At 38.6% G+C, this 26,228-nt stretch overlaps 2 protein-coding genes across 3 annotated transcripts; both read left to right on the forward strand.

Annotated features, from left to right (window-relative positions):
* On the forward strand, nucleotides 1-19,464 carry LOC131698677 (jun dimerization protein 2-like). 2 transcript variants are annotated; one of them, XM_058991826.1, is made up of 6 exons: nucleotides 1-149; nucleotides 2,282-2,354; nucleotides 6,166-6,377; nucleotides 7,042-7,146; nucleotides 7,278-8,459; nucleotides 19,377-19,464. In XM_058991826.1, the coding sequence occupies exons 3-5, from the start codon at nucleotides 6,177-6,179 to the stop codon at nucleotides 7,461-7,463; spliced, it is 492 nt and encodes a 163-aa protein (XP_058847809.1). In that variant the 5' UTR covers nucleotides 1-149; nucleotides 2,282-2,354; nucleotides 6,166-6,176; the 3' UTR covers nucleotides 7,464-8,459; nucleotides 19,377-19,464. The 2 variants fall into 2 exon arrangements, with proteins under 2 accessions (XP_058847809.1, XP_058847808.1); XM_058991825.1 differs by lacking the exon at nucleotides 2,282-2,354 and having other exon boundaries at nucleotides 4-149.
* Nucleotides 16,782-26,228, forward strand: LOC117427967 (basic leucine zipper transcriptional factor ATF-like). The gene is made up of 3 exons (XM_034046452.3): nucleotides 16,782-16,979; nucleotides 19,377-19,481; nucleotides 24,282-26,228. Exons 1-3 carry the CDS (start codon nucleotides 16,914-16,916, stop codon nucleotides 24,483-24,485), a joined length of 375 nt encoding a protein of 124 aa, XP_033902343.1. The 5' UTR covers nucleotides 16,782-16,913; the 3' UTR covers nucleotides 24,486-26,228.

The raw sequence follows: 26,228 nt of genomic DNA on the forward strand, positions 1-26,228 counted from the left end.
ACAAGTAGGTTCCGCATTCCCAAACCCTCCCAGACAGCGGGATCGGTATAAAAACGGGCTGATGCAACGATTTTCATTCTTTAAAACTGACATCCGACCTTCAGCTGACCTGAAAAAAGAACATCTCTCGGATTTAGGACCAATTTCAGGTAACTGAAAAATATTTTAAAACTTGGTTTGGCGTAGTAGGTGGCGCGCACAGAGTTTGAAAAAAACCTTGGCAACTTTTTAATAATTTTTTTTTTTTTTTGCTCCCCGTTGCAGAGACTTCAGATCTGGCGTCAGATCCTGCTGGGCGTGTGATTTAAATTTATTATTTTTTTTGTTCAAAGGTTTTACATGCATATTCTATCAATTTAATAGCAGTTATTTTTTGTTGCATGGTGTGGTGTTCTGTATACGCTTGCACAATACTAGGAACAGTTTCCAGTGTATTTGCTCTTGGGGTCTTTAATAATGAACGTGGATTGTAAGCCAGAACACTAGCTAATGAAAGTCATATGGAATGGAAAGCGTCAGTATGTGTTTTTTTTTGTTAATCAAATGTTCACTGTTGCATCTGTGCGACAGATTTGTTGGAACACTAACATTAAGAACAACACTTAATGAACTGCAGAAGTTACATGATGTTACGTAAGACTCGAGTGGACATAACTTGAATAATAACTTCCGCTTGCTTGGAATGAGTTTAGACCGTGGATGACATTTTTTTGTAGTACGGGGATAAATAACTACTGTCTTTGCTTATGTAACTTTAATGGGAATATAGTTTTGGACGAACGTGTGTTGGGGGAGATATCAGATGCCTGTGTTGTGGTTGCAGTTATTTAAGTTACTGTACTTGCTATCAATTACTTCTCCTGTTACCGCAATTACTCCCTCAATGTATGGAATACACAAATACAACTGATAAGTATTGCTTGTCCAATTGATTTAATAAAATAACATATCTGATCTACTTTTTTTTTCTTTTTTATCGAATCACTGCTAAATGCTTTCTCGTAGTCCTGTAGTTCGTTACATAAACACACGAATTAATTGGCGCCAGCTGCCTCGTTCTGGTGGTCTCTAGTGTAAGGTTTACCTAGAGTGAAAAACAGCAACATACTCTGCATTTCCATTTCCTCAATGTTAGTCTGTTGCTGCAGCATCACCTTAGCAGCTGCACCAATCAATAGCAAGGCAGTGAGTCAAATCTGTGGAATACCACGCGGCCCCACCCCTCTCTGGAACTTGCACCTACACTATCTCCTCATCATTGAGTAGCACTTAGCTCAAAGAGCTGCTTTTGGCACGTGCATTTCATGCAACATTATAATTATTACACATGGAATTTTACTAGATTTTAACCTTTTTATTATTCAGTTGAATTTTAGGACCGTTTTGTAAAATCTGGGGATTTATGACACTGCACATTTCTGATTTTGAGTCTGGTTATAAATATTGCATATTTGCTAAATGTTTGTCGGACAAATGGCCTGATGTCCGTCTAGAATTTCTGCTTTGCATCTGAGTCCCAAAACAAACAAACAAACAAACAAAAACGGTGAGAACGTCTATGCAAAATAATACATGTTTTCATGTGTTGTATACAAACTTCAGTACTTGGCAATGCTACTGCTACCAGTTGTCAAAACAAGGTGCATATTTACAGTAATGCTGGCAAAGAGCATGGCTAAGGTCTTTGACCTGTTGGTGATAGCACATTAGCTCAATATTAGAATGCACTTGTTGCTTATCACATAATGACAATCTTCTGCCTGTCAATTTAATACTAATACTGATTGAAAAGTTGAAAGGGATACTGTACCCTTTTTGCAGTAACTAGCCAAAGTGGAAACATTAAAGTAGGCTGAGAGGTTATCGGGCATGTCAGTATGAGTGTCTGGCCATTTTATACTTGCTGTCTTCACAGACAATTTGAAAATATTAGTCTCTCTTCACTTGGGCAGCATCTATAGGAGTTTACAATCTTGAAAGTAAGCATGTTTCTGCATGTGCTTCATTGTGGTTTGTTACTCGGAGCAATGGCCTGCTAGCTAAGTGATTAGCAAAGTCAGCAGCAAGCATTGAGATATTGGCACTTCTTCATTCTTGAAATGGATTCAAATCTGCTTAGGTCAGGTGGCATGTTTTTCTTTTTTGCACCATTTGTACTGAAAAGATATGAACACCCACTACAGTTAGAAAACTAGAATTGAAGGACTTTTATTAAAATATTCTTTATTTGTTATTGTAACTCATTTTCTAATTATCGGGTGTTTTTTTTTTCTCCTTTCAGAAAAATGGTGCAAAATACACTTTGGAGTAGAAAGCTTTGAACCCCTCCCCTGACGTCGATGAGCACAGAGATTGTAAGTACACCCTCTCCCTGTGCTTTCATTATGTAACTCTTACAGTACAAACGCCAACAAAATCCTCTCGCTGGTCCAATGCTCTCTTCACTTTTGGTGCAACGTATTCACAGTGATTCTCTTCAGCTGTGTTCTTTGTTGAATTTACTGCAGTAAATCGAGGCTGCAGTTTGGAATGGGGTCTCATCTGTGCTTATTCTTTGCTTTAAAGAATAATGATTCTTATTTTACACTGCTTACTAGTATATGTCATGCGTACTGTTATTCCACTGTGTGCTTTCACTATGGTTTACTACAGTCAACCTGAATCTGTTCAATGAAAGTAAGGATGTTTTCATGTTTTCAAACCACTGGCAGTGGTGATCTATCCCTTCTAAGTTTTCCATAGTAAAAGCACAGCTAAGTGGAATATAGCATGATAAAGCACAGACAAGCATTGTGAATTATAGCAAGGTATGGTAGAGCTCATTAAAGCATGGTAAATGCATTGTATAAGCATGGGAAAAGCATGATAAAACTGCAAAAATACCATGCAGAACTGCTGTGGTAAGCTTTTATAAGGGATAGGCCCGTGCCAAGATGTCCTGTTAAAGAAGATTTCATTAAGCAATGAAATGGTGTTGATGCTGAATCAGCTGTGGATTTTTAGATCAGCTCCCATTTGCTTCCAATACAGATTGGACAGAGTATTGGAGTCCGAGTCAGCGAGACTATCCATTAACAAATGAATAATATTATTATTATTTGTTTATTTAGCAAATGCCTTAACCCAAGGCGACTTACAGAGACTAAGTAACTGTGAAACAGCTTCAGTGTGTGTCAAGGTGGGTTGTGCATAGAAAAGATTGTACATTAGATGCAATGAAGTAATGTAGCAAAGTCAAATCTGGACATTTATTTATTTATTTATTTATTTATTTATTTATTAATTAATTATTATTCGGTAATTCTGGTAGTATAGCACAACACAAATACTAGCTCAGTGCTGGAAAACTTTTTCTAAATTGAATCCCTGTTAGCTCTCTGTTAGACAGCAGTGAAAAAAAATATATTTACACTGTTGCACAGCTTGCTGCTAAATAAAAAATCTATTTGTGATGGGAGCTGCCGCTGTTCCTGCAGCTGCTCGGCTGAGTAATCTCTGTCTGGGGTAGAGCAGCGGCCTCAGAGGACTGTCCACAGCTTCTGGATACATGCCCTGCGATTGCATGAGGATTTCAGCCTGTTCTGCCTGCATGCCCGATGCTTTGAAGTGTATGCTGTAGGTGCTCTTGAGTGGACTTTGATTGACACTAGCAGGGCTAGTTGAAAACAGCGGTCCAAATTCTTTATGTCTTGTAGAAAAATGTGTGCTTTTTATTCAGATCCATAAATGAACCAGCATGTTTAGGTTCATAATCTCTGGTAATGCCCTCTGGCACAAGGTATCAGTACTGACTGGAAATGGGTACTATTTAAAAAAGAAAAAAAAGAAAAATAATTCTATTGGAGACTGAATCGACTCCAGATATTTTTAAAGACACATAAGAGGGTTATGGAGATGGAGATCTTTACAGTATTTAACTAAAATATGGAGTGAGAGGAGAAAAAAAGCCTTGAAGCACACCACACACACACACGCTGAAAAATCCAAACCTCAAAAATGATTGTTTTGGCCAGGAGCCAGCCTGTCTTGAGTGCAGTTCTATACTGTTTCATAACTAATACATGACATTTCCTCTCCACTCCCATATCGGCTCTGGACACAGCTGCTCCTTCTTAGTGCTAGCACAGCAATGTCTGTGAGCTTGAGTGGAAATCTTTGTTTCCTTCACATTCTTCAGCCTGTTCAGCTTGACTGCTATGAAACAGCAAGAATTTAACAGCATCAAAAACCAAGCTCTTTTATCTTTAAATCGACTGGTACGGTAGTTTCTCGGTTATTCAAATGATTGTTTTTATTTTTAAATCTTTAAAATATTCTGTAGAAGGAACGGCCGGCACAGTGAACCCGTTCTCTCAAAATCCATCTCTTTTTGTTCCAATATCACCCCTCTGGTTCCAATCTACAGCTCATAAAACAAAGACAAAAATGTTTCTCAATGTTGTAAAAATCGGATTTCAAATTCCTTCACAGCGTTCAATGTTGCCTCTTTATTGTTTTATGCAATCTGAGGTTTTTCAGTTCCCTTAACAGAGAGAGTTGGAGAGACCAACTTTGGTCAACTCAAGTCAATAAGAAAAGGCATTATAATAACCAATTACTGTATTGCAGTACAATTATACAAAACAGATGAAGCACTGCATTTCTTATGCTTCGGTGGGCTTTCTCATGTGTGTGGTGTAATCGGATACAAATAAACTCTCTCTTGTTTCTGCAATAACATTCTAATGATGACTTCACTAACCCAGACCGCACAGTCACGCAAATACCATCCAAAGGCTCTATTGTTTTTGAACGGGGCATTACTCATAATAGGAACGTGCCACAACATGTAGGGTAGGTTCTGACCCGGGTGGTGCATACCAGGGAGAAAAGGGGGCTAAAGAGAACTGGTGCTACTGTACATACAGTTACAGTTATGCACCTTATTCCAACCTGCTCTTGTCCCAGTTGTGACAGTGACTCAGAGCTGATGAATTTAAGCTGGTATTCCCTCCACCAGCTTCAGAAGTGGGGTCTGTGTGAGTGAATAGAAATGTGCTCTTTTAATATGTGACTTTATTTAAATAGCTGCAACTTTTAAAACCATCTCAAACATGTTTGCTAAGTGTATTGCAAATGGAAGTTTCATAAAATAGAAAGGGTTTTGTGTGGGTCTGGTTGAAAGGGCCACCATTCATCCCAGTGTACTGCATGCTATCCAGTCACATTTCATTCCAGTGTCTGCAAATGGCAGCTTATATTGGACTAGAAACTTCACTGGCAGGAAATGGACCAATTTTGAAATTGGCTTCAGTTAGGCCTACAGTGCAGTAAATTATGTTTTGCAAAGGCATTTCATATTAGAAAGCTAAATTCAATTGCTGCATTGAAAAAATATTCTCCCTGAAGAATATTAAACAAGAGTGAAAGAGAGAGGATTGGATTATGCAATGACTGCTTTTTGACTACATTTCTCAATTTCATAGCAATCCAGCTCTTTTGTGAGGAGGAGATGTGTGGTCCAGCTCATTAGGCGGTCAGGGAAATGTTTCAACTTTCTAAGAGATTTGCTGAATTTGGGTTGTTGCCCCTTTTCTGCTAAGTAATGTAATTTCAGCTTTTAATAATCAATCCCGGAAGGTAATGCACGTTTTGATGAGGGATATGTTTCAGGACTCTACACTGTAACGACAAAAGATGTTCAGATTAAAGTGGGACATGTTGGCTTTGTTGCATTAAATAGACTAGATGGAATAAAGTGTGTTAAAAAAACTCACATTCTAGAGTGCCTGAATGAATAATGTATGTCTTGGGTGGTAAAATATAGTTTAGTAAAAGCAAGGTACAGTGCCGATGGCAATGCATGGAAAATGCATAGTTAGCTGTATATGGCATAAGTAAAAATGCTGATTTTGGCTCATTTACTTCTATACGGGGGACTGACCTAGACAGCTAACATTATCATTGTAAACATATTTCAAGTGCATTCCAACAAAAAGTGGTTTAATAATTGACACAAGCCCTTGACGTCAGAGACCGTAACCTTTGCAGGAATGTAGTCGCTGCATGCTGCTTTACTGAGATCTCTGAAGCTGCAGCTGGATTGGTAAGGTTCTCTGAAGTCATTCTAAAGGAGTCTTTGAGAAGCCAGGGTGGAGGGGTAACCTTTTTGTTGTCCCTCTGCAGCAAAGCCTGACATGATGCCTGGACAGATCCCAGAGCCCTCGCTGACTGCAGGCTCTCTCCCAAGTCTGGGCCCGCTGGCAGGCATCCCGTCCACCACTCTCACTGCCGAGGACTTGAAATACGCAGGCATCCGAAACATCGAGGCCATGATCTCCCCTCTGCACTTCCTGGGAGTAAAACTGTCCAAGAGGCCATCCCCAATGAAAGGAGAGGTAAGCACCCACCCGGACTGGGTCAGCTCCGATGCTGTGGAGAGGATCAGGGAGGTGTGAAGCAAGTCAGTCCCTGCACCGATCCCCCCCCCCCCCCCCCCCGATACATTGCTTAAATAAACAAACTATTTTATGGCACTGCTGCTAAAAGTTGAAGCTTAAGCTTCCTGACAACTTTAGTTTAAGTGACACATTTTAAAAGAACACTGCCACAGACACATTGCAGCCCATTCAATCAGGGACTTCCTAATGGGCACTGTTGAGAACCAGCACCCCCTACTGGGGAAATTGAGAACTGCAGGATTCACAAAGACACAGATGTTGTTTACACTGACATATAAGAAGAATTTTCAGATTTTTGAAACAATACAATTCTGAAATGCACATAACATTCCATTCCTATGGTAACCTGAATGAGAAGCAGAAAAGTGACCTAATAGGAGCAGCAGTGACAGAAACTAACTGTAGTCGTAACAAAGTACCAGTTATAGAAGGTGAACTATGTTATTAAGGCAGTTTACATCATAGTGTTACAAAATCTTACTTGGATGCTTGGTGGTTCTACAGCAAATATATGGCATAAAGGTTTTGTTGATCTTGAATTTGTTGAATTTTTGTAATCGTGGTAAAGATGGGGAAATGAGAATGTCTTTCTTTTTTGTAGATGGAGGAGGAGGAGGATAGAAGGAAAAGGCGACGAGAGAAAAACAAAGTTGCAGCAGCACGATGTCGAAATAAAAAGAAAGAAAGGACAGACTTTCTACAAAGGGTGAGTGAACTTGGGTTATTGGGGAGGGGGAGTGGGGGCCCCTCCAGGACCCTGATTGGACACCCTGGTGTTACGAGGCAGGCAGCTGGCAGTGGTCTGTGATCTTGTCTAACACTGACTGTCCCCTGCAGGAGTCGGAGAGGCTGGAGGTGATGAACGCAGACTTGAAGGCTCAGATTGAAGAGCTGAAGCACGAGAGACAGCAGCTGATCCTCATGCTGAACCGGCACCGCCCCACCTGCATCGTGAGGACGGACAGCGTCAAGACGCCCGAGAGCGAGAGCAACCCCCTGCTGGAGCAGCTCTCCAGGAAGTGAAGGAGGGCCCACGGCTTTCCACAAACTCTTTGTACACCTTAGACGTGTAGTGCAGCTAAAGTCAGCACTTAGCTCTTTAAGGAAGTTGAGATTCCTTTTGAGTCCTTTCACTTTGGGAGGATGTTTTGGAAGGGCTCGCTTTAAGAGACCCGTTCCAAAATGTCTTTTTTGGGGTTTCCTGTCATGTGGAAGCTGTTGCCATCAGTGAAGACAAAGAAACACTTTTAAACGGTTTTAAGTTTCTGTTGTGGAGCCAGGCATCCAGACAGGGTGATATTTGCCAATGTATTCTGGTTTAATAAACAGTTATAGTATTTTATATTGCCGTTTTATCCTGCCTTTGGCTCTGGCAGTGTCCGGTTGAACCGACTTGAGGTGACGCAGGCGTCATCAAAGCATTTATATATATATATATATATATATATATATATATATATATATATATATATATATATAGTTTACAATCTTGCTATTACACCATTGTTACTGCCAATTACATTTTGTGTTTTTTTAATGAATTGTTTTTTTTATACTGCAATATATAAAAATGATATATGATATGTAATCACTAGATGTGATGCATTTTACATTTACTTTGTATTCTCATGTGTTGTGTGTCAATGTCATTGTTTCTGTCTGAGAGGGGGTTGTGAATAGCCCCCCTGGCTCTCCTCAGCAATGTGTTTATATATATATATATATATATATATATATATATATTTTTTTTTTTTAATGTTAACTTTCTGTGTTTTACAACCATGTATGTCTTTTGATGTTACTCTGCTCCATACTCATTAAATCGTATTTTCAAAGAGTTGCATTCTGTATGTATTGTTTTAAATGGGTTTACTTTCTCACCCAATGTTCAGCTTTCGGGTGGCGTGTGTACCAACCCTTTCAAAAGGGGTGAAGTCAGTACACTTTGTATTTCTTGAAGACCCTATCTGAGAACGGGCCCCAGCTGCACAGTGTGGAAACCCCATCGTCTCAGACCAGGTGACAGATCTCATAACCCCTTAGCCTCTCAATCCCTTCACCTCTGGAGCCTTTGGCTTGATTCCCGCTCAGGTCACAATTGATATCACCTACCTGAGCTCCGCTCCCACATTTCAGCAAATATGAGGAGCACTCCCAGCACAGTGAGGGAGCTAGGCCTTATCCTTGAGTTAGTCACTGCTTTCTGAAACCCAAATACCTCTTGAAAAGCAGATGGTTATTAAGAAAAACAAGGCAGAGTCTTTCATTTACACTATTAAGAGGCCTGTCGCAGTTACTGCCCACTTTTACAAAAAAAAAACACCTTCAGCTTTTTATTTAACTTTGTAACGTTCATTTTATAACAGCCATTTCCTGAATAGCCTTCGGAAGCTCTAACTGTCAGTGATAACCAGAGTTCCCCTTTTTTTTCTTCATTTCGAACATGACATAGATGTAATGCTACACCAGGTCTGTCAGGAAACTGGAACATCTCTTAAAATCTTACCAAACAGTCTGGTGTTTGTTATTCAGAGATACATTTAAGACATTTATTCTAATTTGAATCCCTACTCTGGTATTTCTTATTACAGTATTTATTAAAAAATATTAAGAACCAGATACCTATTATTCAATTCATTTTGTAATAAGAGGGCCTAATGGGCAGCAGTGTGGAGTAGTGGTTAGGGCTCTGGACTCTTGACCGGAGGGTTGTGGGTTCAATCCCCAGTGGAGGACACTGCTGTTGTACCCTTGAGCAAGGTACTTTACCTAGATTGCTCCAGTAAAAACCCAACTGTATAAATGGGTAATTGTATGTAAAAAAAAAATAATGTGATATCTGTATAATGTGATATCTTGTAACAATTGTAAGTTGCCCTGGATAAGGGCGTCTGCTAAGAAATAAATAATAATAGTAATGAATTAACCGTTTGAGTGCAACTTCAAAAAATTTGATCTTCTGTTTTGGAAATTCAAGAACGGTTAATATAGTCCTTGGTAGTACTTTTTATCTGTTCAAAAACTGATTATGATATTCAAGAACAAAAAAAAAAAACTGTAAAAGATGTCCTTATACTTATTCTATAAAATAGATTGTCTACACTGAAATCGAATACTATAAACACGTGTTGGATTTTAATATTCAGTGCCAGACAGGTCCAGTATGGAACCAGCTAACGTGTCTTCCGTTTCCCGTCTCTGTCTGCCATCGTCTGCTGTTACTTTTTGTTCAAATCTTTTAACACTAAAAACAAAAACAACTGTAGAAGTTCAGTAAACAGACAAATAACATCACCACAGGTAAACGCCGCACTGACTGGTCATTAGTGACAATAAAAACGAATTCACTGAAATTCCTAATCTGAAAAATGGATGTTTCATAATCATAATTTTTGGACCATTACCAGAGAAAGTGCAAATTATGTTAATATATCGGCCTCTTGTGATTGGTTGTTGGGGCATTAAAAAGTCACGTCCTTGTTGCTGTGTTCGGGAGTCGGTTGACAGCATCGGAGCGTCCCATGGTGTTTTGGTTACTTTACACTTAAGTCTAATGTTTAAAAACACAAAATTCTACCAGACTTGTCATCCTTAAGCTTTATTAGGGCGATATAATCAGTACAATTTGCGGATTATAAAGACATTATAAACATATTTACAAAATATAGCGAAGTACAACATAATGTGCCACATACAGCGAGAAGTGTTTCACTGCGCTCGTGCCAAATTATCATTTTTATTTCGTTTGAATTCATTTAAATTGACAACCCCTTTCACACTAAAGTTGGACGCTTCTGATGTAGCGAGCAGGTGTGGGTTTATCGTTTTAATTACGAAACCTCGAAAACATTTGTAGTCTGCTTGCGGTCGCTGGGTGGCAGTCGAGATACCATGTAGAGTGTGACGTCACCAGCACTGTATCTTGAAAAGCTTTCGAACAAGCCTCTGCTCTCGCCGGGCGCGGTGGCGTGTGCCTATAATCCAAGTTACTGGGAGGCTGAGGCTGGCGGATTGCTTGAGCTCAGGGGTTCTGAGCTGCAGTGGACTATGTCGATCGGGTGTCCGCACTAAGCTCGGTATCGATATGGTGCTCCCGAGGGAGCTCGGGACCACCAGGTCGCCTAAGGAGGGGTGCACCGGCCCAGGTCGGGAACGGAGCAGGTCAAAGCCCCCGTGCCGCTCAGTAGTGGGATCGCGCCTGTGAATAGACACTGCAGTGCAGCCTGAGTAATACAGTGAGACCCAGTCTTTTTGGTTTCTTTTTTTTAAATAACATTTTTAAAATAATAATCAGAATTTAATTAGAATTAATAATTACATTTGCCTTTAGTGCATGTAGTGCAAAGACATAATTACTAATTTCCATGACAAAACCACGTACTGTCTAATATACACGTACTGTAATAGCGAGGCTATGCAATGGGAACAAGGCGTAGCCACTGCGCCACCTCGCGGTAAAAACACATAACTTTCAGATTAAACAGCTCAGTAAAGAAATGATCCACAAGGAGTCGCTGTTCAGAAGGAACCATTTTACATAATATTTTTTAATGCTATGAAAGCTCTATCTGTTTTCTACAATAATTTTACATTGTTACACCAGAATCACAAGGAAATGTAAGGTATCTAAAGCAGCGAATTTTACATATGTTGAGTATTATTTTTGTGATTAAATTTCTTTACAGTATTTTTATTTATTTTTTACGATACAGTACAATTCAATCAAGCATCCACTAGAGGGCACTGTAAATGTAATAATTTAGCAGTACAGTATTTAGCTGTACTAGAAAGCACAGAGAAACAATGATATATGCTAAACGATTCCATCTTTAAAATATATATATATATATATATATATATATATATATTGTTTATTATGTTCAGTAGGATCATCTGGAATAATCTGTTAAATTAGATTTAGATGTTATGATCGAGTGTTTATGGATTAAACTCATATTAAAGTGTTCATATGATAGAAGTTAGTTTATCACAGTATAGCAGTATTAATAAGAATGACCTAAAACTGGAAAAGTGAAGAAAATAAAACAAGCAAGCCATGTTTTCTATCAGTCATTAATGTATTTGTGATGGAAATTTAACTATCAAACAGTCATAATCTGCATATTATTACACTGCGAATGAAAACGCCCCTGTATTAATTCCCTAATTTGCTTATTTCAGTTAGAGCACTGTAAAATGACAATGAGATGGCAATGTGATAGTAATTGGCATGTAATAAATCATAATATAGCATTAACCTTGATGTAAAGAACTGTAAATATCTGATACAAAATACAGCAAAAGAAAGCATGCTGTCTTATAACTGTCATGTACAGCTCCTGGAAATGATTTCATTGAAATATATCCCTTGATTATGACTAGCCCTTCCTTTTAAGTTTATCAGTTGCTGTATCTCTGCTGTTCTCGGTTCACACATATACATGTGCAATCTAATGCGGTAAAAGCAAGACATGCATTAGGACTAGATTAGATATCTCTTGGGTGCGTTCTGATATATATACACGCACACACTGCTGTTATTTAGTTATAAGTCCTCCCTGGCCTTTGTCACTACCTGGCACTGCCTCCAGTTCATCATGCAGTGAGCAGATCGGAGAGTCCAGCTGTTTTACATGCTAAACACGTGAACTTGTATTGTTAGGAACACAAGGTTAAGAATGCCTCAAAAAATGTTAGGTAATGCCATTTATGACCATTTAAATAAACAACACCCTTAATGCACCGAAGATCGTTAATAAAACAAGTAACAATATCAGATCTCAAAACCAATTTCATTACGTCAATTTTTTTTTTGAGTTTTATAAAAAGCTGGTTTGAGTCATTCTTTTTTTCTTTTTTTCCTATTTTGAATTTATATTTGAAAATGTCGGTGGAAGTAAAGTGATTTTTTCACAGGATCAGCAGATGGTCGGCCCTAAACTTTCCACTGCTGAGCGAATGATGTAAGAGAGAGGTGGTTAGAGGTGGGTGGAACATGTTTTTGAAATAAAAAATGAGAAAAAAAAACGAAAAATGAATGGAAACACACTTGAGTGAACAAGCTTGATTTTGACAGCAGCTGCGAACATCACAGTGACATTAATGGAGACAATTATTAATTAAAATGTCTTTCTGGAGAATTGTAGCTTAACAAGGAGCTCTGTCTTATTCACAGGATTGCATGCTGGCAAAAGCACAAGAGAGCTTAAAGAAATACTAAAAAGTAAAATGTAAACGTTTTGACCGGAGAACAGCAGCAGACAAGCTGACTGGGTTAAAAGAGGTCATTTCTGTCTATAGTTTGTATCAAGAATTTTGGGGGGGCTGGCAGATTTGATGCATTGATAAACTAAGCCTTCAGTGCATGTATATTACATTGGAACTAAACTGCATCAGTAGTGTAATGATGAAAATGAAGCTTGAATGTGTCAAAGTACCAAACCCATCAGCATAGTATTTATAGAACCTAGTCAGAAGAAGAAGCTGGTAACTCATATAACCAGAAACACTAAAAGAACCTTCGATAACACACTGTGAGTGTAAGGCTTTCTCAGTGTATTTAGACAGTGTATAGACAACAGAAACTTCAGACACGTTGTTCTATGTTTTGATTTAAAAAAAGGACAAATGTACTATTTGTAGGAGTGCCTTACAATTCAAAATGCAAGAACTGCATTTAAATTGCATAGACATAGTCTTTTATTACAGCTTTCGAGAAAGTACTGATTTGCATGACAGCAAGAGGAATGATAAGAAACAGGCCTCAGCAACTCTGCCATAATAAGATCCAGTTTGGGTAAATTACATTGAGCTATACATTGCAGATGTATCGAAGTAAAGGGCTCCTTCACAGCTATTTCAGTTTCATTGGCTGAAATGGATTAAAACTTGAATTATTTGTTAATGTTTTTTGTCTAAGCAGTTGTCTACTAGACTATGTTACCTTCATTTAGCTTCAGATTTTATGTTTTTTTTTTGTATTTGACATGATGCCAGATGAAAAAGCAATTGTAGGATTGACCCTTGTGGATGTGATGTTTCATCTCAATGTAGTTTTTTTTTTTTTTCTTGTGTCGGAGAGCATTCATTGTGTGTAAGTGAGCCTAAATAGAACACAGTGACATAAGGTCTGTTTTGGAAAACAGCACTGTTGCATAAGCTGGGAATTTGCAGCCAGAGCATGGGGGAAGATAATGAGCCAGGAGATATGTGGAACATGGACACTCAGGAATAGGTTTTATTTTGACAAGATTGTTAATTTGCAAATTGGTTGAAAAATAAGGAAGTCAGCAGTAAATAAGACATGCTAGTCTTCATCGTAAAACAGAAGTGTTGATTTAAAAGTGAACAGCTCGATATTAGCATGGCCTTTGTGTGGGTCCAGTGATCTCATTTATCACTTCAATGTGGGTGGGGGGAGTTACACAAAGCATTGTCTCATTGCTGTCTTCTCTCTGACTCAGAGGGGCTTACAATTAGTGGGGTGGGGTTGTTTGAGTGGAATTGTATTTTGCTTAAGAAAAAGTCACCTCTGTACACTGTTGAGCAAATTAGGGTGTTTAAATTATTATTATTTTTTTTTAAAAAAGCATTGCAACCCTACTGTGCATTTTGGCTTTGGACGTGATTGTGGGAGAGTCTTCCAGAAATAACAGGCAAAATCATATTTTCCGAAAACGTAGGCCGTTGACTGCAGACACAGAATAAGTAGTGCTTGTTATGCACAATATTTATTTTGGAACAGCATTATTATTGCGTTTAATAATCTAAAGCGGTAGCGTAGGGGTTGAGAAAACCTCACTATCAACAGTGTCTGTTTCAAGGACAGATATGCCAGCTCTCTCCACATTTCACTGTCCATTTGTTCTGTTACCAACACGTGAAATAGCATGTTGTGGGACAACTATCCAACACCCTGTCGTGGTCCAACACTGTCCCAAAACCACGTATTAGGTTTGACCAGCAAGAGAGCAAAATGTGATGTGGAGGGTATTTTTTATATATATTTTCCAAATACAGTGTTTCGTCTTTATTTCACTATCTGACTTGCAGATCTAAATATTGAGAATGGTGAATTAGTGAAGGAATAGCCCAAGACTAGTGTAGCACTTTACCGTTTCCTGCCATCATGAACAGGGAAATAGGCAGGGAGAGCTGTATGTAATAAAGGAGGGTAATAACGCAAGCACTGGGGAAAAATCAGCAGAATTCAAATATAGTGAAGGGGTGGCTGTAGTGAGGTGTATTACTATTTAGCTAAAAATTAATTGTGCTGTGTTTTTTTTTCTAAAACAAGATCACTTGAATCTACATTTCCCATATCAACTAGCTTAAACGGAATACCAGGAAAAGCAAATTGTTTTCCTTCTTTCCTGAAGTTTTGTTTTATACTGATGATAATGTAACCCCTCCAGTGTTTGTCTCTGCTAGGTTATCATTCAGAGTTCAGCCTGTGTGATAAAAAAAAACAAAGCCTACAAAAGTTTCCTTGGAGCTCCTGCCGCTAAAGGGACTTTTTAAACAGGGGTTTTAACAACGCCTTGCTACAAGTGGGCCCTGTTTCTGTCTGTCACGCATCAGAGACCACTTACTGACACCGTTAAAAAAATAACAAGTCACATTTCATGTTGTGCAGTTTTGAGGTTCAAATACTGGAAATGGAAACTCCGAAAAAAAAGTTGCTTCAGCGTGCCTGCTTTCCAGACCCGACAGACCGTGCTGAATATTTCTTCTCTTGATTTTTCATAGTCATCAGGGGCAGGATTTCAAAGAGCAATTGGCGGGTCTGGGGGACCTCCCCCATACACTTTTCAAATGCTGCATTTTGGCTTTCGGCACACTGTCAATTCTTATGTAACAAACTGACATTACTGACTCCTGATAACGCTGACTTGACGTGTTCACTTCTCAATCTTGATGTTGCACAAATAAAAGTTAAAAACATTTGTGAACAAAGCCTGGTGTGTGCTGCTGTTCATATTAATTGACTAGAACCCTTATGGATTTTTTTGCATAAAAAAAAAAACAAAAAAACATTATTCCAAGGTTGATTTAGAACTTTCTAGATACATAAATCACAATTCTCTTATCATTTGGCTTTATTTTATTTTATTTTTTTGTTTGTTTTCAAGACTATTATCCTGACATCTGTAGGAAGGTAGTTTCACCACTGCCGGGTGAGGGTGGAGAAGGAGCAGGCTCTGGAGGCAGGGGAGCGTAGAGGAGGTACAGCCAGTCTTCTAGTGCAGGAGGAGCAGAGAGGTTGGGTGGGGGTGTAGGGAGAGATGAGGGTCTGGAGGCAGCTGGGTGCAGTCTGGTCAAGGCATTGGTAGGTGAGTACAAGAGTCTTGAACTGGATGCGAGCGGTGATCGGGAGCCAGTGGAGTGAGCAGAGCAGTGGAGTAGCGTGGGAGAAGTGAGGCAGAGAGAACACCAGGTGAGCAGCGGAGTTCTGGATGAGCTGGAGCGGACGGGTGGAGGACACAGGGAGGCTGGCCAGGAGGGAGTTGCAGTAGTCTAGGGGGGAGAGTGCCAGGGCCTGGATGAGGAGTGTGGAGTAGTTGGTGAGGAATAGCCGAATTCTTATTATGTTGCTCAGGATGAATCGGTGCTAGAGTGGAGATGTGCTGGGAGTAGGAGAGGCAGGGGCATCACCGAGTTATTTCATTTGAACTCGGAACACCATCGTTGTACATTTCAAACACAAACGGTAAATTGAAAATATGGATTATTTTTAGAAGGGAGAACCCCTACAACTCTCCCCTCCCCACGCCAATAATATAAATCTAAATGTCAATATTTGATCACATGTGGCAAGTGATATCAATAAGATTAATGCCAGAAAATATTTTATGGCTTTTCTTTTGTTGAAGCTCATTTTGCTTCAATCAAACCATACTACAGTTTAAAAAATAAGACAAATTATTATTTTAAATGCAAACAATGCAAAATGTATACTTTAAACATTATTATTATTATTATTATTATTATTATTATTATTATTATTATTATTATTATTATTATTATTATTCAGAAATAGAAATCTTCTTTTCCTCCATGTGAACAGCCAAATAAAGGGTCATGAAGATTTTATAATGTTCCCCAAAGTGAGGTCTTTGGGCTTTTTATGGGGTTTTGATTTAGCTTTGTATTCCCAGATGTACTGTTTTTGTTAAAAGTTTCCAAACCATGTGACTTCCAGTCGCAAGTCACTTACAAAGATCTTACCAGAAACCACATCAGACAGAGAAGAAAAGTGAGAAATTAAGTCACACAGCACTAGAACAAGAGAGAGAGGGAGGGAGAGAGCGAGAGAGAGGGAAAGAGAGAGAGAGAGAGAGAGAGAGAGAGAGAGAGCACCGACACTCAAAGCAAGTGAGCCAACGAGAAGTAGTAGAGTTCACACACACGCGTACACACTGAGACAATAAGCAGAAGTGGAGAGTCCTTGGGGCGAGAGAAAAGTGGTTGGCTATGGCACAGGGTTCTGACAGCAACGACACCAGTTTCACCAGATCTCCATCTCCTGGCAATAAGGAGGTAAAATCCTTTTTTATTTTCTTCTCCCGTGTGTTTTGGAAATGCCTCCAGCTTTTACAAGATCTACTGCCCTAATGGCAATAATAAATGGTAGTGCTGGTTGGACTGAATTCACTTTTGGGATGGTGAATCTAGTGCTATTATAATATGTTGTATTCCCATTGTGAATATACTATATACTGCACCATTTACATCATGATAAAAAGGATATATATATATATATAGCTCAAAGAGCCAGCTGACCTTACACATATATCTATATATATATATGTGCATGTAGTTATGGGCAGGAAATGTCTTTTTTTTCTTGCAGTTCAGTTCAGTTGCATTCGCTTGTATTCAGCACAGTGGTTAATGTGTGTTGGAGATCAAGTTATTTACGCTACCTGCCACACTACGAAAGGAAATCCTTTCTAAAAGCATGGCGATTAGGTGTGCAATTCTAGCTTTTCTGATTATAAGAATCTCCTAAAATGAGAATGTATGCCTTTCTTTTGAAGTGCAGAATGAAATGCATTTTTTTTTTAAATACCATCGTAGTGATCACTAATGTATGATATCTTGATGATCAGGTTAATTGTGCATTAACTCACCATCAGTCTACAGTCTGTTACAAACTGAGAAACAGCTTTCATCTAACTGCACTCACAAACACCCCAAATCATGTTAAACCAGTCTGTCAGCTACATACTGTCAAGCAGATATTTTGCATAACAGAAATGCAGGAGTCTGAAGTTTTTAACGATTCTATTATTTTTGGCCCATCCTGTTGTAAAGGAAATCGTTGAAGAGATGTTACAGTCGTATCATATTGATACCACTAAAACTTGCAGGGCTCAGAATAGGGTGTGGTGTGAGGAAATAAATACCTTAACTGGCAATCGGTCTTAACTGCTAATCATGCCTATGGGATGACATCTGCTGACAATGCTATGTGCAGGTAGTTTGCACTGCAAGGACTCAAAGACCAGACCGGTAATCTCTTTCAGCCATTGCAATTGAATCTATGAAATTCTCTATCAATGCAAATACTTTGTATAGGTTGCATATTCTTTCAAGCTTTCTTATCTTTCACACCACCATGGAATTGCATGACCGGAGCTGCATCAGTGTAATTTGTATTGCATTGTATTGCATGAGGAAAGATTGTTGCAATGATCATGACGAGGCAATGCAGGGCTGGGTAAAGGGGTGCACAGCTCAGTATCCACATCAATGATTATTCCTTCTCCTCTAGTCTTCAAATAGATCTTACAGAACATCTTTCATGCAGACCTTTGGTAGCAGCCTGTCTGGCTTTTTCATAGTACCTAACGATACTCCATTGGTCATTATCTGTTTTTTAACAGTCATGTCAATCTGAAAAGACTTTTCCTTTGCTTTGATTCCTTCAATCCTACCCTATTTTACAGTAGAAGATGTTTTACTATTGCAAACTTGAATGTTGTCCCATTTTTTCTTTCTAAGAACTGCAGCTATAGCTCAGTGTAACTGCAGCTAGTTCAGTGTAACTGCAGCTAGTTCAGTGTAACTTTAGGCCACTGAGAAGTGCTCGATGAAACAGCACAGCTTAATAGTCAAGCTACGTGTAATGCTTTTCTTTATATGTATGCTAGTTTCATAGATTATTTAAATGTAGTGCCCTTTCTGCCGTATTGTAAGGTTTTCCGGGTGCATTTACAGAGGTGCTCAGAAGTATTGACACCCCTGATTTATTTTGCTAAATATCCAGCAATACGTTTTGATATTCATGTAATGCTTCAATAGTACTGAAAGGATGAGTTGAAAAAGGTGGATGAAAAGTAGCCAGACTTCAAGTATTGAAGAGTGGAAACAGATCAGTCAAGAAGCATGGCAAGATATCCACTAGACACTTGTGCCAAAGCTTGCCCATGCTTTACACCACTTAGAAGCTGTAACAAAGCCAATACTAACGAATGATAATAAATACCGAAGGGGTGCCAGTACTGCTACTTTGTACTTGTGGTAAAAATATGCATTGTCATTGAAAGATCTTTCTTTCCTAATTTATCTGGTTACCTTTTAACACCAAGGGATAATTTGAACCCACAGGGTGTGAATACATCATAGCGTGTACAATATATCATACTGCATTAAATTCGATTGACTTATCACTCCAAAAGTCTCATCTCTGGCCAAAAAAACTGTTTATCATAGAATACGTGTTTGTTTTACCCCACAGCTAAACCTCAGGCTGTTGGTTAGGTTTTGAAGTCCTTCCTGTCAGAGGCTGAAATACTAAGATAGAGTCAGTGCTAATGTTTCAGTTAGAGTCAGAACAAAGCATATTCCTACTGGAGCAAGGAAGAACATCGGCAGGTACAGCCAGGTATGATGCCTCATTATGCTGAAAGATCCTCCTCTTCAATTCAACAGGACTCCTCTGACGATGTGAAGAAGGTGTTAAGGCGAGAGAAGAACCGAATCGCAGCTCAGAAGAGCAGGATGAGGCAGACACAGAAAGCAGACACTTTACACTTGGTAAGGAATGGGTGTACAGTGTGGCTAGCAGACACCTTCACATATCCGCCAACCTCCCTGACAGGTCACTGTAGGTCAATCCCATGATGCTTTGTACACAGCAACCACATAGCAAATTAGAAGAATTAGAAATATGTTCTGTATGACAAAGCCAATTTTAATGTTCAGTTTAGCCCTTATAAAAGTTTACCCTGGTAAAGTGTAATAAAGCATAGTGAAAGCATGGTAAAGCATAGTGGAATATAGTAAACCATATTAAAAAACATGGCAAACCAGGGTAAACTATGGTAAATGAATGGGAAAGCATGGGAAAACTTCAAAAATACCATGGTAAACTTTTATAAGGGAGGGTTTGGGGCAGCATGATACAGCATGAAATAAAGTATTATTTCCTATTGATACAAACTAATCATGAATTAGTCCTCCTTTATTTAGAACGTAGGAACATTTACAGACGAGAGGAAGCAATTCGGCCTAGCAGTGCTGTTCAATCAAGTCAGATCTTAAAGGCTCCCAATGATTCAAAATCAATAACATGAACTGTCATATTCTAACCTTTGTTTGTATGACTTACTGTAACTTGTGTACGTGCCATTGGTTCAATTTGCTCTTGCGAACTTGAAGTTATGTTTTTGTTAATCTGAAGAAACATGAGATGCCCCACTGTTTTGAAGCCCACTGCTTCCACAATTAGGGAACCATAGAATCCAGGAGGCCTCTGAGTAGGGTACTGACCCCTGGCTGGAAATAAGACTGGTTTATCATGAGGGTTCAACTCAACAGGGCTGCATTTGGAAATACTAAAAATAAATGTTTCAACTGGAAGCCTTTCTCAATAAAGATTTCTAGTTGAGCTATTTGTCATTGCATTTAGTTTCTTGTAGTATTTCTAAATATCACTAGGTTAATCATTTCTCTAAAGAGCTCCAGATAATGAAGAAAGCACAGGGAGGAAGTAGCAGATTCGCTGGAAAGGGCTTCCTCAGCTTCTCCTATTGCTGGACAGCAGAGCTTAAAAAACTAATTCATGAGAATTTTTTTCATTTCTAACCTTGACAGACTTGAGTCATTGACTCATGAGCGGTCCAGTGGCAGATTGAGAAATCTCCAGAGGCTTAAAGTAGTTGGTATCCTGAGAGATTATGCGTATGGCTGTTCAGACAGCAACAATATTGTTTTCCAAACTTGTTGAGTTTATTTGTTTCCAGACACACTTTGCACATAGGCGATCTCATACCTCACTAACCTGGGCTTTACACTTCTGTGGGATTAAGTGATAATGTCATCGCCTATAACGCTTGTTTAGATAACTGAAAGTGTCCTTAACATTCAGTTTTTGTGAAAATCTCAGGCCACCTTCAAGTCTGTTTGTTTTACAATGAGGTGTTCATTGGAACAGTTGCAAGCCTGCCTCCTGGGCTGTGGTTGTAAATGGCTATTCCTGGGTAAGCAGCAGTGTTGATTACCTCAGTAGCTGGACCTATTTGCATTGCATCTATTTATACTTTATTCAAGGATTGTGTACTTCTACTATAACACGTTCTGTCTAGAAAAGTGACCAAAATCATACATGGTTTCAGAGTCATTGTGGCTTTTCATTGTAAACTATTGTGGCTACTCATTGACTGGATGAACATTCTAGCGTTACCGGTAGTGCTTTTAGTCATCCGTTTTCACAGGGAGGAAAATGAATTACACAGAAACAATCATGAAACAACTTTCTCTGAAGTGCAGGACAAATGCATTGAATGATGTGCTGGGCAGACCTCAGGCATTGCCAGTCAAAGAACACTGTCACCCAACGAGTACCAGTAAATGAAATCCTGAGACGGTGAGCAAAACATGAGACGCATTAATAAGAATTAATACCATTGCCTTTTGAGTTCATTGATGAGTTCAAGAATTCACAGCACACTAAAAGCAATTATAGAAGCTGAGAGATTCACCTGAAGTTTAAATTCAGTCTTTCATTTCTTATATGTTCTCATAACTTTGATCACCTCTGAAGGTATAACATTGGAGTTCTAAAATCATTTCTTCAATAAGACATTTTAAGGGTTTTCCAGCTATGTGTACAATAGTGTTGTGTCACAGAAGCAGGTAATAAGATATGACCTACATAGTCTCTGCTGGTTATATTGTGCTTGACCTTGTAAGCACTACTTTCCAGCATTGTACAATAAAGGGCTCCCTGAACCTGGAGCTGTTAAACACTTTTTTACTCATTCAGATATCTGCTGATAAGATCTAATATTATCAGATGCCTTTGGTCCCTGTTCAAATTCTCATGCTAAGAGGAAAACACCCACTTACTTCTGAAGAATTTTGTGTTTTATAAACCTTGAAGACCACAGAACCTGGGGACATGAAATTGAAACTTGAAACAGGTCATTCAAATGAAGTGTAGTGGGTAGGAAACATTCAACTTTTCCAAAACATATCACAGCATAGGTCACTGTTTGTGATCTCCTTGATCCAAACACCTTTAGCTGGTGATAGCATTGCAATAAAAAAGAGGAAACGATCTAGGTGTACTGTAGTAGGGTTTGGTATAGCTGTTGGCACCTAATTATTTTAGTAATGCTTCTCAACAAGGCCGTTCTAAAAGCCAGGACTAGGTGCCGTACAATTCATTCCTCCTACTGGCTGGATTTTCCAAACCAGCCACATATGCAAATCTCTCAAAGACCGGGATGCTGTTTCCTTGTACCAAATGACTGAATGACCTTTTTTGACCTAAAGCAAAAGTACCGAATGTATCTTTAGCCTCGTATTTAAAATACTGGTGTAAATGAATAATGATTCCCCCAAATATCTGTACCCCCAGGGGAACAAACAATTGATCCCCCTACATGCATGTTTGTTATTTATCCTATTCTTTTTGTAAATTGTGCCTGTATAATGCTAGTGAATGTGAGCTATGTTTGCAGGCTGTTCTCATGTATTATTGTATAATAATAATAATAATAATTATTATTGTAGGTGAAACTGGACCTGTCAGAGGGGGGCTGGATGGTACAAGTGTAGGGTTAGGGGTAGGGTTACAGTTCAGGTTAGGGTAAGTGATTTTAAAATGAAGGTTGTAGATGAAAATGTAAGTGAAAAATCAAACAAAATACATATCTCAGCAGAATGCACGTAATTATGTAAGCTGAGAGGTAAGTTTCAGTTCAAGTTTAATTTCAGACTTTCATTTCTTATATGTTGTCATAACTTTGGAACATCCCTGAAGGTACAAAACAGTATCTGTACTGGACAGAGTTCAATTAGTACGAAAGACAATAAATCGCAGATAAATGGACTAAACTTCATCCATCGCTCACCAAAATAGACTTAATAGGCCTATATGCCTTTAACATCACTATAAACTATTGGAAACAATGGAAAAACAACAGAGCAGTCTAAGCTTATAAATGTCATTGATTATTAAATGTTCTGTATGTAGTTTGTACATTGATTTACTAAGTAATGTCCATTTGAAGTTAATCTACATCAGAGACTTTTGGATCTAAGAGCCAGCCATTGGCCAGTAAACCGTATTTATTGTTCAGTATATTCTGTGGTTTCAATTTCACCAGCAAGCTCGATAAACAGGAAGCAGCGAATCTGTTTTTCCCCAACCAGTGACACGTTTCCTGCCCCTTCTGTGGTTTTTCTGCTTATTTTTTCTTCAATGAAACGTTTTTATTTTGGAAGTGGGCAGATTAAAATGTTCAGGTGTCATTTCTGGTAACAGGCAAGCGCAACGAGCTAAAATGTGTGACGTACAAGGTGCCTCGCGTGGGGCTTGCCCTGGACCTTGTTTACAGTAAGTCAACGCGTGGTAAAACCTCCATATGGCGTGTAAAAGCCTTTTAGCTGTGTAAGCTTTCCCCACACACTTTAGAAAACCAATAACAGCATGCGCCCCATTGGTCTGGATTTGTAGTTTTGACTACAGTTCAGTCTACAGCGCTGGCCAAAAGTTTTGCATCACCCTATAGAATTAACCATACAGCATTGTAGTTTTCCATTTACTTAACATTCACTGATCAGGCTTATTGTATTCTTTAGGTCTGGAAAGACCTAAATATACATATAAATGTATACATAACTTTTTACATTACTTTTTAAGTTCTTTTACCTTTTATTTGAACCCTTTAAGGTACAAGGGACATCTGTGTCCCACAAATAAAAAGGATTCTACCTTTCTTATTTTTGCAATGAGGTGCATGAAACAGAGTTTAAGGTTTACTGACAGGTTGGATCTGGTCATCCAAATGGTCAGTTTCCTCCTCGTGATACTTGAGTCACTCTCAAATGTATTTTGAGAAGAAACCATTTGAACAACCGCTCAATTCCTTGTGTACATTAAGGGGTTAATATACAGGTATGGTCAAGAGTTATGCATCACCTAGAATTTTAGGATTGAGACATAATAAAAAAAACCAAAAAACTATATGAACATAATTTAGATATTTTCTTTAACATCATGTAATCAAAGAAACTACAAAATGATATTGCAAAAGTCTGCCGGAAGCCATGACAGTATTTCAGGTTAGATTTTGAAATGCCACTTTTTTCAATTTTTGTCTGTTTTTTGTTAAGTATATGGAAAACTACAAACAGTATGTAAAATTCAATATGTTTACGTAACATTATTCAGCAGGTTCCATTCGACTTCATGAAGCACAATTAGACAATTCTATAGGGTGATGCCAAACTGCTGGCCATAACTGTACACAGGAAAACAGGTGCTTGATCGTTTTCTTGTAACTCTTTCAGAATGACTCATTCTCTGTTGTTATTTGTATTCTTCAGGAGAGTGAGAACCTGGTGAAAGAAAACGCTGCACTGCGGAAGGAGGTGAAGAGACTGACGGAGGAGGCCAAATACCTGACCTCTGTGCTGAGCAGCCATGAGCCTCTGTGTTCAGCACTGAGCTCCCAGGCATCCGAGATCATCTACTCTCCACACGGGGCCTTCCACCAGCCCCACATCAACTCTCCACGCTTCCAGCACTGACCACGGGAGCACTCCACACTGCCACGGTGTCAAACTCAGGGAATAAGAGTCCAAGGGGTCATTTCCTGTGGAAAATAATATGGGACTTGCTAATTTAGAGTCACAATGACTCACGTGTATTTGTTGTTTGTTTTGTAAAGCACACGAAGCAAAGATTAACTGAGCACATCTAGAGCTTGTGACGAGATTGAGTAACTTGAACTGTGGCACAGAGACATGGCTTCGAAGGGGTGGCCTCATTATGTTCGGTGTTCTTCTCAGTGACACACAAAACGATTGTAAGTGAGCTTTTGTTAAAGCTGATCACTGGTAGTTAATTTATAAAACGTGATGAGCAAAATTACGCTAACATGACTCCCCCCCTCCCCCCCCCCCCCCTATATTTTCATGTATTGAATGGTATTTTCGCTTAGCTTGCACTGCCACCTCATGGCTGAATGTTGAAATAGCAACTAGAGAAAGTTTAGTGTGTGGTAGAATTCTTATTGAATTCACAGTCTGGGTCATAAACAAATTGTTTCTGATTGTAAGATCCTTTTGTAAATACATTCATCGTACAAGAATGTTTTAAGAGATAAAAAAAATAGGCTGCCACTGCCTGCTGATATAACAGAAAGCATATGCAGTAACTTTGTAAGTAGTCATAACGTTTCTTTAAAAAATTCCAGCTATATAGATGAAACTGAATGAAGTTTAGTTTTGACACCTACCTCTCTTTCAGTTTTTGGTGTTGTGGATTCTGCCAATGCATGGTTATGTGGTGCACCCTAGCTTTTGGAATTTCACATCCCTGCTATGTATACGTTCAATATTACTGTTTTCTCAATTGCCCTACCTACTCAATTTCTAAACCCCATAAATCAAATGAATTGTGATTGACGGTTTCTTTAATTACTGTAGCAGCAAAATCTGGAAACACATCTACTACACGTTCAACTAAAATCTGAATGCACTGATAGAAATACTGACATATCACTTGCATCACTGTAATACTGTCATTTGAACTGCGTTTGTATTTTGTATGTTAAAGAGTAACATGCACTTGCTGAATTAACTCAGGAAACCAGAGGTTTAGATTTTGTTCTTATTATATTCACATGATATTTATTGAAGATTGTATCCAAGAGCTGTGGTAATGCTTTCTCCATATTACAGGCCGTATTTTCAAAGCGTTTCATTCTATAATGAACTCCTATTGGACAAAAGAAAAGTATGTTAGTGTTACAAAATAAAAAACAAACTCCCTTGAGAGCACTCAAGAGAACTTCAAATATAGTTTGGTTCCAGTTTTGTAAAATGAACAATGGGACTTAATTAAAGAGTAAAAGCTTTAAAATGATGGCCTACGTTTCTTAACGTTGTGAACTTCCGGTGGTAATCATAGACATTATAGATCACACAAACAGTCCGGAGTCAGTTTTAAACGTTGAAAGAAAAATAAACCTAATATTTATACTGTATAAACCTTGTTTTGGTCTGGACACCAGGTATCACTATATGTCAGGTATCAGGCAGTGTTGTTCTTCGTTATAATGTTATTATATTTTGAATGTCAGACAAACATGAATGTATTTTTTATAGTGATTTTTAGAATGGTCAGGTCTACTTTTGTATCAGCAGGGATTATAACTGTAAAGTAGTGTTTGAAAGTATTTTGGACATTGTAATTGCAGCTTAATCAACTTTTTAAGTGTCAAAGTTTGTTGGTAATTGCAGCTTGTAGTTTTCAAAATAAAGCTTAAA

This window comes from Acipenser ruthenus, chromosome 18 (genome assembly GCF_902713425.1).
Source record: "Acipenser ruthenus chromosome 18, fAciRut3.2 maternal haplotype, whole genome shotgun sequence".
NCBI classification, from domain to species: Eukaryota; Metazoa; Chordata; class Actinopteri; order Acipenseriformes; family Acipenseridae; genus Acipenser; species Acipenser ruthenus.

Excerpts from the sequence above, each read along its gene's own strand:
- LOC117427967 (XM_034046452.3), top strand. The coding sequence starts at position 16,914 with ATGGCACAGGGTTCTGACAGCAACGACACCAGTTTCACCAGATCTCCA. Across the intron at positions 16,980-19,376 it reads CATCTCCTGGCAATAAGGAG|GACTCCTCTGACGATGTGAA; the intron begins GTAAAATCCTTT and ends TCAATTCAACAG. Across the intron at positions 19,482-24,281 it reads AAGCAGACACTTTACACTTG|GAGAGTGAGAACCTGGTGAA; the intron begins GTAAGGAATGGG and ends TGTATTCTTCAG.
- LOC131698677 (XM_058991825.1), top strand. The coding sequence starts at position 62 with ATGCAACGATTTTCATTCTTTAAAACTGACATCCGACCTTCAGCTGAC. Across the intron at positions 150-6,165 it reads GGATTTAGGACCAATTTCAG|CAAAGCCTGACATGATGCCT; the intron begins GTAACTGAAAAA and ends GTCCCTCTGCAG. Across the intron at positions 6,378-7,041 it reads CATCCCCAATGAAAGGAGAG|ATGGAGGAGGAGGAGGATAG; the intron begins GTAAGCACCCAC and ends TCTTTTTTGTAG.